General features: G+C 45.0%; 1 protein-coding gene and 1 long non-coding RNA gene across 3 annotated transcripts in view; one reads left to right on the forward strand and one right to left on the reverse strand.

Annotated features, from left to right (window-relative positions):
- The window catches only part of MAP3K5 (mitogen-activated protein kinase kinase kinase 5), a 236,106-nt gene that overhangs the window by 30,254 nt on the left and 191,820 nt on the right, over positions 1-14,032 (reverse strand). The window contains exons 22-23 of the mRNA XM_008054221.2: positions 5,516-5,696; positions 5,266-5,434 (exon numbers count right to left, since the gene is read on the reverse strand). Coding sequence (XP_008052412.1) covers positions 5,266-5,434; positions 5,516-5,696 — 350 coding nt within the window. The remainder of the gene's footprint in view (positions 1-5,265; positions 5,435-5,515; positions 5,697-14,032) is intronic.
- Positions 2,189-3,843, forward strand: LOC110595301. 2 transcript variants are annotated; one of them, XR_002481745.1, is made up of 3 exons: positions 2,189-2,292; positions 3,546-3,658; positions 3,753-3,843. It is a non-coding gene; the product is annotated as an uncharacterized LOC110595301 (long non-coding RNA). The 2 variants fall into 2 exon arrangements; XR_002481744.1 differs by lacking the exon at positions 2,189-2,292 and having other exon boundaries at positions 3,259-3,658.

Here is a 14,032-nt window from a genome sequence, read left to right on the forward strand (position 1 = left end):
GTAGTTCCAGCTACTTGGAAGGCTGAGGTGGAAGGATCACCGGAGCCCAGCAGGTCGAGGCTGCGGTAGCTGGGAGCGGGCCACTGCACTCCAGTCTGGGCCACAGAGTGAGACTCCAACTCAAAAAAAAAAAAAAAATGTTTGTGAAACATTCTATGTTAGGATCTAAATCACTTATGATCTGTTACCCCGCTAACAGCCTTTGAGGTGGTTTCCTCTGTTTTATTGCTAAAGAAACTCAGGCTCTGAGAAGTTAAATAACTTGCCCAAATTGCTCAGCCTTTAAGTGGTAGAGCCAAACCTCAAACAGGCAAACCCAAGTTGAGCCCAAGCTCCTGACCATTATATCTCCTGCCTGATCAACCACGACAGCCATCGGTCAACCTGGGTCAGGACCTGCTGTACCACTGAGTGATGAAGTCACAGCAGATGCCCTCACAGCACAGTCAGAAGGACCCTTGCCATCACTTAACCATTCTGGACTGAGCATGCGGTTCTGATCAGCAGCTTCTGGTACTCACTGGTAGCTTCATGCTGGTGCACCAAGGCCTGTCCCTCTAATGGTTGCTTTTAAGGTTTTTTTTGTTTTCTTCTTTTATAGAGAACATTCCAGTACACTTAAACTAGAAGATGCCCAACATTTGAATATGATCAACCAACTCCAAAATTTAAGAATCTCAGCACAGTCCTAGAAAGGGTTCTTTTTGTCAGATCTGTGCTGAGGGCTGGGACTGCAGCAATGATCATGGCAGTTCCTGTCCCAAGGGAGCTACAGTCCATTAGGGAGACGAAAAACTCTCCAAACAGGCTTGTACTGGAAAAGCATATCCTTTGGGGTTGATTAGGAGATTCAGACAATACCTGCATTCTATGTGTTTCTTTTTCTTTGTGCTTTTTTTTTTTTTTTTTTAGTCAGAGTCACACTTTGTCACCCAGGCAGAAGTGCAGTGGCACGATCACAGCTCAAGGCACCCTCGACCTCCTGGGCTCGGGTGGTCCTCCACCTCAGCCTCCCCAGTAGCTGGGATCACAGGTGCATGCTACAGTGCCTAGTTAATTTTTTTCTTGAGCTGGAGTCTCACTCTATTGCCCAGGCTGGAGTGCAGTGGCACACTCACGGCCACCCCAGCATTGACCCCCCCGGGCTCCAGTAATCCTTCTGTCTCAGCTTTCCAAGTAGCCAGAACTACAGGGGTGTGCTACCACACCCGGCTAATTTTTTATTTATTGTAGAGATGAGATCTTGCCATGTTGCCCAGGCTGGTCTCAAACCCGCGGGCTCAGGCAATCCACTCACCTTGGCCTCCCAAAGTGCTGGGATTACAGGCTGAGCCACCGAGCCCGGCCCAGCTATTTTTAAAATTTTATTGTAGAGAAGAGGCCTCACTATGTTGCCCAGGCTGCTCTCGAATTCTTGGGTTCAAGCAATCCTCCTGCCTCGGCCTCCCACAGTGCTGGGGATCTAGGCATGAGTCACCACACCCGGCCTCTAGGTGCTTCTGACCTAAAATCAAACATCTTAAAATAGTGGCCACAGGAGAAGTCTTCGCTTCACAGTGACTAACAGCAATTTTCTTTTCCTCCCTTATTCCCTCCCCTGCTTTGTTTCTCCCAGCGCTTGTCCCTACCTGTCATACCAGAAAGGCAGAGCAGTATGGTAGTGAAGAGCAGATCCCGGAGCCGGGCTGCTTGGGTTCAAATCCTGGCTCTATCACTTAGAGCCACATGACTTTGACAAGCTACTCAAGTCCTCCATGCCTCAGTTTCCTCATCCATAAAATGAGGACACTAATGGAACTATTACTCTAATACTGTTGTCATGAGCAGATACCCATATAATACTAAGATCAATACCTAGCCCACAGAAAATATTTGCTATTAGTAATATATGTTTAGTATATATTCATTAATTTTAGATGGCTTTTCTTCCTCCACTAGAATGTCGACCTCAGTGGGATGCAGATGTTTTCAATGAGATGCAGACATTTTTTGTTTTGCTCGCTGTAGTATCCCCAGCACATGGAACAGTGCCTGGCATTTAGTAGATGTTCAGTAAGTATCTGCTGAATGAATGGATGAACTCCAAGTGCTGCCCAGCTGCTCCCTCCATCTGACTTGGTTCCTCTCCTTAGGTCAACCCATCCTTGTCTCAGTCCTTGAATGACCACAGAGAGAAGAAGGTAAGGCCACAGAAAAGGTTGACGGTCCGAGACGGCTGCGGTCTCCTCCACATCTCTCACCATGTCTGCACAGCATCCTTGACACCCATATCACCCCAACTCAGAGGCCCAGGTACCCCTCATCCCAGTAAACCTTCTTCCTAGACCTCAGAGAAACTGCCCAAGTCAGGATTTTTTCAGATTGCAGACAAGGCTCATTTCAGTTTTCCTTGTACCCAGAGTCCCTACTGGGTACAAAGAGACACATATGGACTTTCAGCTCCTCCTATAAGATCTAAAGAGGTGGGCATTAAGCCAGAAACAGTGGCTCACGTCTGTAATTCCAGTACTTTGGGAGACTGAGGCAAGAGGACTGCCTGAGCCCATGGGTTCGAGACCAGTCTGGGCAACACGGCGAGACTTCATCTCCACAATAAATAAAAAAATTAGCCAGGTGTGGTGGTGCGTGCCTGTGGTTCCAGCTACTTGGAAGACTGAGGACTGAGCCCAGCAGGTTGAGACTGCAGTGGCTGTGAGCGTGCCTGGGCAACAACAACAACAACAAAAAGAGGTGGGCATTAGGGAATTGAGAAGCAGAGTGAGGTTCTTATGACAAAAACAGGAAGAAAAAGTACTCCCCCATTTACATCTCAAGATTAGAGCAGGCAAAGTGTCAGACTGAGAGACTTCAAAAACTTGGTCCGAGCCCTCCAACTCCATTCCTTTGCAGCCATTTCCCCATGAGAGAGGAAAGGAAGAAGCTATGTAGACCACAATGACCATGAAGGAGAGGTGGTGGCCATGGGTGGGGAAGCAGGATGCTGAGGCCCTGACACTCCCAGAACTAAAAGAGGATGACAAATATCATGTCTGGGACTGAGCATGTCTGTGGGAGCATTTTATTCACAAGAAGCTTGGAGCTGAGGGAAACCCTATTTCTACAGGTACAGACTTGGGGAGGGGATTTTTCCTCCTATCTGTAAGCAGAATCCTAGGGAACACGTTTACCCAGGTATTAAGGTATTGTGTCCTCCAAATTCGTATGTTGAAGCCCTAATTCCCAATGGGACCGTATTTAAGGGGATAATTAAGGTTAAGTGAGGTCGTAAGGGTGGGACCCTAATCCAATTGGACTGGCATCCTCTGGTGTCCATACAAGAAGAGGCAGAGATGCCAGGGGCACAAGTGCACAGAAAAGAGACCATGAGAAGACACAGCGAGAAGGTGACCATCTGCAAGCCAAGGAAAGAAGCCAAACCTGCCAACACCTTGACCTTGGACTTCTAGCCTCCAGAACTGTGAAAGATAAACTTCTGTTGTTTAAGTCACCCAGTCTGTGGTATCTTGTTATGGCAGACTGCTATGGCTTAATTTTTTGTCCTGCAGAAACTCATGCTGGAATTTAACTGCTAATATAAAGGTATTGAAGGTGGCGGAGCCTTCGAGAGGCATGTCCTTCTGCACTCTTGAATGAATTGATGCCGTTCTCCTGAGACCAGGTTAGTTCTCAAGAGAGTGGGTTGTGATAAAGCACGTCGGGTCCCTCTGTCCCTCTCTCTTTCTACACGAGCCTACTTTTCCATTTGCTTTCAGCCACGAGTTGAAGGAGCATGAGGCCCTCACCTGACCTGTGACTTCTCAGCTTTCAGAACTGTGAGCCTAAATAAACCTCTTTTCTTTCCAAGTACCAGGTCTCGGGTATTCTGTTATACATCAGAAAATGCACCAAGACACAGACCTAGCAAACAGATACACCAGGAGATAATAGTTTGCTGACAAGCTTTGTTTTTTTCAGAGCACATATGGCCTTCTAATATACTATACAGAGCGGGTCCTTGACTCATGTTGCTTTGTTCAATGTCATTTTGTTATAGTGTTGATGGGAAAAGAACAAATCCTGGCTGGAGCCACTGTGATAAGTGTGCACATGCTCCCCATGTCTATGTGGGTTTCCTCTGGATCCTCTGCTGTCCTCTCATATCCCAAACATGCACACTTCGGTAAACTGGTATGTCTACATGGTTGCAGTTTGAGTAAGTGTGGGTATGGGTGTGAGTGGGACAGAGTCTTGTCCAAGGTTGGTTCCCACCTTTCGCCCTGAGTGGCTGGGATAGGCTCTGGCCACCTGAGACCCTTAACTGGAATCCTTGGGAAAATAATTATCTTACATGTTTTTATTCATCTTTGTTAAACGTATGTAGAATTCACATTTATTTCAGTGTTTAACATTAGAGGAGTTTTGGCCTATCTTTGGAAGTTTGGTGATATTGCTGTGACCAGAACTATGCTGTAGGAAATTAACCCTTGCTTGTATCAATTAGTCTGTGGTCAAATTGGTTTGGTTATGTGTCATTTCACTTAAAGCTTGTGAGACCTACCGACCATGTTAAGTGAGGAATTACTGTCATTTACTCATCATTGCCTGTCACCCTCCATCTAAATGTGGCCTCACAAGCTCAGGCGTTTGGCTATATTTGCTGATGTTCCCCAAATGCCCAGAGTGGCAGGGAGCCTCAGGCTGATGTTAGAATCAGCAATTCATGTGGCTCCATGGGTGTCTCTCGATTGAATGAATAAAGGCATCAAGGGTAAAAGAGGCTTCTAGGGACTAGTTGGAAGCTCACCAATGTGAAAACTATGCTCTGACTTAAGCATAGCTTATATTAGAAAACACAGTTTCTGCATTAGGGATCTGCTTTCTTCCGCCCTGGGGTAGGTGTATATTTTGTAGAGATGAGGTCACGCTATGTTGCTTAGGCTGGTCTTCAGCAATCCTACCTTGACCTCTGAAAGTGCTGGGATGTCAGACATGAGCCACTGCGCCTGGCCTTTAGCTTCATAATGTGTAAACCATGTTCCTCAGAGGCCTAAGAGTCCACCTTAGGGCTGCCTTGGATGGGATGCATGTGTGGTTTGCTGTGAGCCTAGACCACAGGTCCCGACCCTGTTTTACTTAAATAAGCTCTAACTATAATCTATAATGTATTTTACCACCATGAACACTGCAGCTTCCCTCGTCTTCATGTCGTATGCTACAGCTCCAGGTGTCAGGACACATTGAAAATATGAAAACTTTGGGAACTGAAGTGCCTGAGAGAAGTTTTACCTGAGCTAAAGATTCCATCAGGTTTCTCACAACTTTGTCTTGGTCTTCTGTCAGGATCCTGTGAAGGGTGGCTCGCCTCTCGCTGTCCTTCCTCAGCAGAAAGAATCCAGAATCTTTTTCTTCCGGAGAAGGGGGAGCACTGTGGTCTTCAAAATTCTCATCTGGAATGCTGAAATAATTCATGCAGGATTTCCTTTATAAAGTGACATGCTTAACAACATACCTTACCCTCCAAAAGTCAGGTCTTTACCCCAAAAAGAGTGTCCGAATTCCTTTGACGTCTCTTTCTCCGCAGGATTTGGCTCTTGCTTTGAAAGAGAAGGGGTCCACCTTCAACTCCGTGTCGGGTGACACTGAGCCATACTCACTGCTGCTGCTGGTGTCCTCCACCAGGACGGGTACCGGCAAGGATATACTTCTGAGATATTCTGCTTGTGATGAGAGGGGAAAAAGACAATGCCTTTACGTTATGCATACTTACTGCTGAATGTGTTGGCTCACACCTGTAATTCCAGAGCTTTGCTGGGCAGATTGCTTGAGATTATGAGTTCAAGATCAGCCTGGGCAACCCTGTTTCTAGTATTTAAAAAAAAAATCAGTTGGGCATGGTGGTGTGCACCTGTAGTCTCAGGTACTCAAGAGGCTGAGGCAGAAGGATCACCTGAGCCCAGGATGTCAAGGTTGCATTGAACCATAATCAAGCCACTGCACAGCCTGGACAACAGAGTGAGACCCTGACTCAAAAAAAAAAAAATGCATACATACTGAAACACCTGTTGAAAGAGACCAGTATTCTCTGTCAAATATCTCATTACAAAGAGTAGCAAAATTTTGCTACATAAAGGGATGGTCATGTGAGTATGACTGCCCTCTTGCTCAGTATAACCCATGCAGGTGATCACCAGGGAAGGGTCTCCTGGCCCCCAAGAGGAATATCTCAGGGGTGTGAAAAAGTTGAGAAAGCACCAGCCTCAGCAGGTCCTGGGTTTTGTTCCCCTCATTTTTATTCACTACTGGTTATTTATAGATCTCAGTTTTCACATAAAACTCAGGGTCAGATTCATAAGATATTTTTTTAGACAGGGTTTACCAAGGCTGGAAGTGCAGTGGCATGATTATAGCTCACTGCAGCCTCATACTCCTGGGTTCAAGCAATCCTACCTCAGTCTCCCAAGTAGCTGGGACTATAGGCGTGCAACAGGGTATAATGATGGAACAGGCCATCAAGACTGATCAGGCAAATGGGCAAGACTGAGAAGCACTGGCTAATTATTTTACTTTTTTGTATAAATGGAGTCTCACTATCTTGCCCAGGCTGGTCTTGAATACCTGGCCTCAAGTGATCCTCCTGCCTTGACCTCCTAAAGTGCTAGGATTACAGGTATGAGTCACAGTGCCTGGCCCTTAGACTCATAATTTTTAAACCATGTTTCTCAGAAGTTTAAGGGTCCATCTTGGCATCTTAGGGCTGCCTTGAATGAATGTGTGAGCAGGATGCTGTAAGTCCAGACCACAGGTTCCAGTCCTGCTTTACCAAAAATAAATAAGTTCTGACTGTCATATATCAAGATGCTGCTTAAGGAGTCATATAAAAAAGAATTCTTTGCTAAAAACAAATTTTGAAAACCAATATATGAGATGATCTCTTCAGCCTTTTCTGGTTCTCAGATACTATGAGTCTACAGCAAACATGGGGTCTATTTCATCTGGATGGAGACTAAGGTGGGGGAGTTGCCCACATTTCTTAAACACTGGTTTTAAAGAAAATAAATTTTGCCAGAAACATCTTTCCCTAACACATATCTCAATACTACAAAAGTCTTTTACTAAAGAAGGCAGGCATAAAAGTATAAAAAAGGAAATCCTCTGTTGCTTGGAGCCTCATTTTTTTTTTTTTCAGATTAGAAAATATAGTTGATTTAGAAAGTAAATTAGGGAGAGAAAGACAGAGGAGATTCACCTCCCCAAGGAAGGGGAGGGGACCAAAGCTTAAGAAACATGGCCTGGCCTTCGCTCAAAGAGCACATGGCCACACCATAGCTTAGCAAAGCAACAGTTACAATGGCCTTGCAATGGCGCAAGGATCTCATTTTTTTCACTTAATTCCTTTTGGGTTAAGCTGAATCCACAACTGCCCCAGTCTCAAAGACAAGGAACAGCAGTCAGCAGGGCCCTCCTGATTCTGTTCACCACGATTAGAACTCTGAGCATTAATGGGGAGCGGTGGTGGAGCTGGTTAGCGAGACTGATCAGGCAAATGGGCAACACTGAGAAGCACTCATCCCATAGCTCTGACTTACAAAAATCTAAAAGCCAGGTAGGCCTTTTCTTTCCTTTCTTCCTGCTTTTCCTCCAACTATTTTCAGACTCTGTTTTTTTTTTAATTAAGAAAGGCAGCGAGACCTCATCTCTACAATAAATAAAAAAAAAATTAGCCGGGCGTGGTAGCGGGTGCCTGTAGTTCCAGCTACCTGGAAGGCTGAGGCGGAAGGATAGCCGGAGCCCAGCAGGTCGAGGCTGCGGTGGCCGGGAGCGGCCACTGCCCTTCAGTCTGGGCAGTTGGAGTGAGACTCCAACTAAAAAAAAAAAAAAGAAAGGTAGCTTTATTAAAGGGAAGGCATGTTGTGAAGGCAACAACAGACAAGACAGCAGCAAGAATGCCTGCTCTTTCCCTGTGCCTTAAGATTCTAAGTATGCATGTGTGTATATGTTGTATTATATGTTGTATATATAATTGGAAGGAAATATGCCATACAGGTTGAGCAAAATATGCCACACAGGTTGACCAAAAATCTGAAACCCAAAATCTAAAACTCAAAATAAATGCATATTGGAACATTTGGGATTTGGGAATTTTAGTTTAAGAATGCTCACTGGTGAGCACAATGCAAATATTCCAAAATCCCCAAAATCCAAAATCTGAAACACTGCTGGTTCTAAGCATTTCAGATAAAATATATTCAATCTGTAGTATTAATGGTGGTTATTTCTAGAATATGTGATTTGAGGTGATTGTGATTTTCTTTTATTTTGTCAACATTTTTAAAATAAACAAGTATTCTTTTTCTAATCAGAAAAAATTTTCACAAGCAAGTATTCAACAGCTAGTCACATTACCAAGAACTTCATTTACTTAATAACACACTTAGTGTTGATCCAGAAGATGAAAAAAATCCTATTACATAGTGGGAAATGACATTTCTCTGAAACTGTATCACCCCAGACACTGGGAAGATCTTTCATGCTGCTCTGTTCTGGAAAGCATTTTCTTGCCATATCCAGGAGCATCCTTAATCACATAATCTTGCAGATAGGACACACCCCACCCCCTGGCTTATCAAAGGTTCCAGGCAAGACCATTCTATCCCACTTGCAACCAAGTAAGGAGTGAAAAGTGTGGAAAGCAGGTATTAGAGGGGCACCTAGTTTTGGTTTCACCTGTAGGGAGAAATTGGGAAATATATGCATCTCCCGGGGACACTGATCTTTGGAAACCCATCTGAACTGGTCAGCAACGAAAGTCTCCCAAGGATGAATTTGGCTGACCTATCTGCTGTAATTTAAATGGTTCTGCAAGTTAATCACTAGAAGACAGGAAGCAAGATGAAGCCAGGAAGAGTTGCCAAGCTGGCCAATCAAACACCACGATGTCCTATTTAAGTGTATAGAGAAGTCCAAATGTCTACGCTGAAGATACACATCAGGGCAAAGTCCCTGACATGCAATATTTACCAAATCTACTTGGCCAGGAATGACGTCCCTTTTTTCTGGAGCAGCTCATGGGCCTAGCACTTTGTAGACCATAGTTTAGGTAGGGCTGCTGTAGCAGAAAGCAAATGAGTGATTGCCTTCCTGCTGGTAATGGTAAGGCTGTCTGAGATAAGAAAGTTTTGCTGGGCGACCCAAACATAGAGCTGTTTTTGAGAGGACATTTCTGGGGTTGGTCAAGATCTATGGAATGTTTTGTTTCACCTTAGAGACAACATCAGCTGTATTTGGGGGAGAAGATTTCAGAATGAACAAAACAGTTGCTTGGGAGCAAGATTTTCATTGCTATGAGATGTCAGGACCCTAAAGTTTCAACATTGCTGATGGAAAGATATAGCTGAAGAAAGATCTCTTGGCTTCAGGGACTAGCCAATCTCCTTTATAAGAAAGGATAAAAGCCCTGCAGTGAAGTCACTGCTGATCCTCGAGATCCAGTCAGAGTGTCTTCCCCAGCCTGTAGATTGGTGATCCTCTTTACAATGCATGCTACACTCAGAAATCATTCCTATTTCAAAAACAAAATCAATGTTTCTTGGGGATAAATAGATTAAATTCTATCAAGAATGCTCCCAGATGAGGCCTTCCTATCATATGTTTCCGTATTTGTATGTGAGCAGTGTATGCATGCGTATCTAAAGATGAGAAGGAGCAAAGTCTTGAATTATTCTGCTTTTGGTCACACTATGTGGTTTGAGTACCCATTAGTTGAGAAGGCCTGTGTCATACTTGTGAATTTTAGGGTTGCTATGAATACCAATGCACTAAAAGGAGATGTAATGAGGTCAAACTGCATGTGCTAGGGATGGAACCCAGTGCCTGTCATCACGGCTCATTTAGAAAACAAAAGGAACTAGAGATGTTCTGCCTGCTTTTCTACCCAATTTTTAAATCAGTGAGCCTGGTTCTAGACTGATTCCTTTTCTCTGCTAGGCCTCTGTATTCATTCATCCAACATATAGATACTGATCATCTATTGTTTGTTGGGTGACTAACAGGACTTGCTGATGGATTGGCATGAAGGGTGTGGAAAGAAGGAATCAAAAGTGACCCCAGCCGGGCTTGGTGGCTCAGCCTGTAAACCTGCGCCTTTGGGAGGCTGAGGTGAGTGGATTGCCTGAGTCCGCGGGTTCAAGACCCACCTGGGCAGCGAGACCTCATTCCCTACAATAAATCAAAAAATCAGTTGGGTGTGGTAGCGCATGCCTGTAATTCCGGCTACTTGGAAGGCTGAGGCGGAAGGATCGCCAGAGCCCAGCAGGTCGAGGCTGCGGTGGCCAGGAGCGGCCACTGCACTCCAGTCTGGGCGACCGAGTGAGACTCCAACTCAAAAAAAAAAAACAAAAAACAAAGTGACCCCAAGGTTTCTGGCTTCAGAAAATGAATGGATGCATGTACTACTTATATACTAAGATGAGGAAGATTACAGGCTGAAGGGGAAGTTCTTTTTTGTAGGAAAGGTATGTTATTTGATAGTTCAGTTTGATAAATGAAGAAGGCAATTGGATATGAGTCTGGAGCTCAGAAGAGAAAAACACTTGCTGGATTTGGCTAAATGACTCTCACTGGTGACCTTGGTCAGAGCAGGTTTACAGATCAAGTGGAAGGGTAGACATTAGGTGGAAGAGGTGGAGATCTGGAGACACCGTACTTCAGGACATGAAGTTGTGGTGGAAAGGAGGGTGGTGTTAGCCAATGAGGCAATCTGAGGCATCAGAGGAATGATCAGTTTATGACAGAAGACACTAGAGCATGTGTATATGGAATAAGAATCATCATCTGGAGAGATGGAAGCTGAAGGAGTCAAGAGAGTGTAGGACCCAGAACCCAGCTGGGGGCTTGGCCTTCTGTAGGAAAATGGGTGCGTTCTCTATTTTAAGACGTGGGAAGAGGGAGTAAAGCAGTGCCGAGGCAGGAAGCTTTGTACATTTGTGGTGAAATATGATCAAATCCATTCCTGAGGTTTGTTTCCTTTCAAGTTATAAAGATTTCCAGGCAAGTGAGAAAGCCTAGAGCCTTTCTCTGCTAGTTGTCACTGTAAGTAGGGAGAAACTCAAGCAAAATTACTGTATTTCCAGAGGTGCATGTTGACAGTTTCTGGGCATCACAGAGGTCACAAGTCCCTTGACATCAGCTCATACACATGAGTGGTTGGCGTCCCAGTTTGCAAGGGAGGAGCCTGGCAGGATTTCCAGTCACTGGCTGACTTACTGCTGATGTTTTGCCAACTGTTGAGATGCTCTCCATGATGGGGCTGACTGTGGAGACTCTAAAAGAGGCTGAATGAACCTCTTGAGGATAGGACATATCAAAGGTGTGCCTCTAGAGAAGTGACTCTTATTGCTTCATTTTAGGGACTGATGAGAAGGGATCTGAGTTCAAACTTATGTAAGAGATGGCTTTGCCAAGAAGCCAGGGGTAGGCTGAACGGGGACAGGGGTGAGTGACCAGTCTATGAACCCTAGATTGTTGGGAGTTTCCATCTAGGGGAGGAAGATGGCTCTAATGTCAAAGAATTTGATAGGTTCCCACTTTGGGAAAGTGGGAATACTCCAAATCCCTTCCATCCCTATGAGAACAGCCTCAGATCCTAATAACTATTCATGAGCACAAGGGATCTTCATGGTTCTCTTTCTCCAGGAAAGTCTAGGGACAAAGCCCAGTCCCAACACAGCCTCCTAACTGGCTCTCCTGCTTCCAGTCTCCAACTGGTCCATACTTGAATAATGGTTCTCATACTGTAGTGAGTATAAGAATCATCTGGGTTTACTTAAAAGCACAGAATTTCAGATTATACCTCCAGATTCTGAGACGGTCAGGCATTTTAATTTTTAACAAGCATCCCAAGGGATCCATGCAGGCAAGATGTGAGCCTGAGTCACTTCCTTCCATAGTTCCTAGTGCCTGGTTTCTATATTCCTAGTGCTAAGTGCACAGTAGAGAGTTAAAAAACATTACTGAATAAATATTATTAAACAAACTATCCTTTCACAGTCAACTGAATGATTCATCAATAGCTTCACAGTCCAATATGGCAGCTACTAGCCTCGTGGTTATTTACATTAACATTTAAATAAAGGAAAAATACAAGTTTAGTGCCTCAGTCATGGTAGTCATGTTTGGAGTGTTTAATAGCCACACATGACTAATGACTAATGTATTGGACAGTGCAGATGCAGGGCATTTCTATTATTGCAGAATCAGAGGTCCAGTGCGGGTCTGGACCACTACTTCAGATTGGAATCTTTCCTTGACTCCCCAACCCTCTTGGCTAATCCCTTAGCATTTCATAGGAACCCTTTGGGACCTGAGTCCGCTTATCGACTACAGCGTCATCTCACCACTACGGCGGCGTCATCTCATCACCTGCAGTGCTGAGCCGCCAAGGCTCCCCTAACACACAGTGGGGTTTCACACATCCTGGCATGAACTCATCACGCTAGGAGTGGTCTCCCCTGGCTCCCCGCTCCCCATCCACCTGTTAAACTCACGTTCATCCTTATTCGTCAGATGCCACCCCAGTGGAAAATCTTCCTTGAAACCACGTTCCCAGAATGACATCAGTCATTCTCTCCCCCTTTTGGACTCCCTCTGTACAGACTACATTATATTTGGTAGAGTTGATTTTGTCCCATGCGTCTCTCCCATAGGGTCAACATCTCCTTAAAATTGGAAACTCTGGCTTTATCATCCTAACATACTCAGGGCCTGGCACATTTCCTGTGCATACAGTAAGTGTACTATTAATGCTTAAGCTAAAGTGAATTACTTAAATCTCTTTGTCTGGGCTGGACGTAGTGGCTCAGCCTACAATCCCAGAACTTTGGAATGCCGAGGCGAGAGAATTGCGTGAGCCCAGGGGTTCGGGACCAGCCTGGGCAACTTGATGAGACCCTGTCTCTACAATAAGTCAAAAAATCAGCTGGGTGTGGTACTGTGTGCCTGTAGTGCCAGCTACTTGGAAGGCTGAGGTGGAAGGATCGCCTGAGCCCAGCAGGTCGGGCTGCGGTAGCCCTGAGAGTGCCACTGCACTCAGCCTGGGCAACAGAGTGAGACCCCGACTCAAAAAAACAAAAACAAAAACAAAACCCAGTAAATGGATTATATTCTTAAATTGCTCAAAGTTCAGTCAAAGAAACGTGCACACAACCAGTGCTGAAGATACTGGATAACAACTGTCCTGGTAGAGGGTGCTATGGTTGTCTGAAAGAGGACTCCAACTAAAAAAAAAAAAAAAAAACAAAGAGTACAAGGTTATTTAAATCTCTCAGTCTGTGTGTGGCTATGGGAGAGCAGCGAGGATTAGAGGGTCTCTCCCTAGAAGGGAAGGAGGGCCTCATCATTGCCACCCTCTTACTGCCCTCTTGAGGGGAAGCTGGGTGTAGTTATGGAAGGCCCCTCAGAAGTAACACAGTGAGGGGCCTGTGCTCTGGACAGAAACACATACACGGCCTGTAAAAAAATACCTGGGGAAGGAAGATGCCTGTAGCTTGTATTCATCTAGAAGGAGAGTAAGACCAGGTCAAAGTTCACAGTTTTAATTAATAGGAGGCAAAACGTTCTCTGCAACACCTGAGAACAATCAAATGGGATTTTAGCTCCTAATCCGGCGAGCACATCCGTCTTGCTTTCCTAGGGAGGAGAGGGAAGTATCACCTCATCCATGTAATGATGCTCTTCAGTTGTGAGTCTCAACAGCTTAGTCATGCAGGGAGTTGGGGGCTGCCCATTCTTTCTATGCCCAGTGCACGTCTGTGCACAAAGGGTGAGAGGGTATGTGGGAACCTGACCGGCTAGAGCTCAGCAGATTTATACCTTCCATCTCACGCTCACTCTGAGACACATGATTACTGGGAAGATGTGGGCAGAATTGTCCACTTAAATGATTATAAAGTCTTTATCTCTAACTCGCCAAGTGTGTATAGTTAAGTTCACAGAAGTTAAGAGAGAGAGAGAGAGAGAGAGAGAGAGAGAGAGAGAGAGTGTGTGTGTGTGTGTGTGT

The sequence above is a fragment of the Carlito syrichta genome, unplaced genomic scaffold, assembly GCF_000164805.1.
Source record: "Carlito syrichta isolate Samal-C Ts95f unplaced genomic scaffold, Tarsius_syrichta-2.0.1 Scaffold289251, whole genome shotgun sequence".
NCBI lineage: Eukaryota > Metazoa > Chordata > Mammalia > Primates > Tarsiidae > Carlito > Carlito syrichta.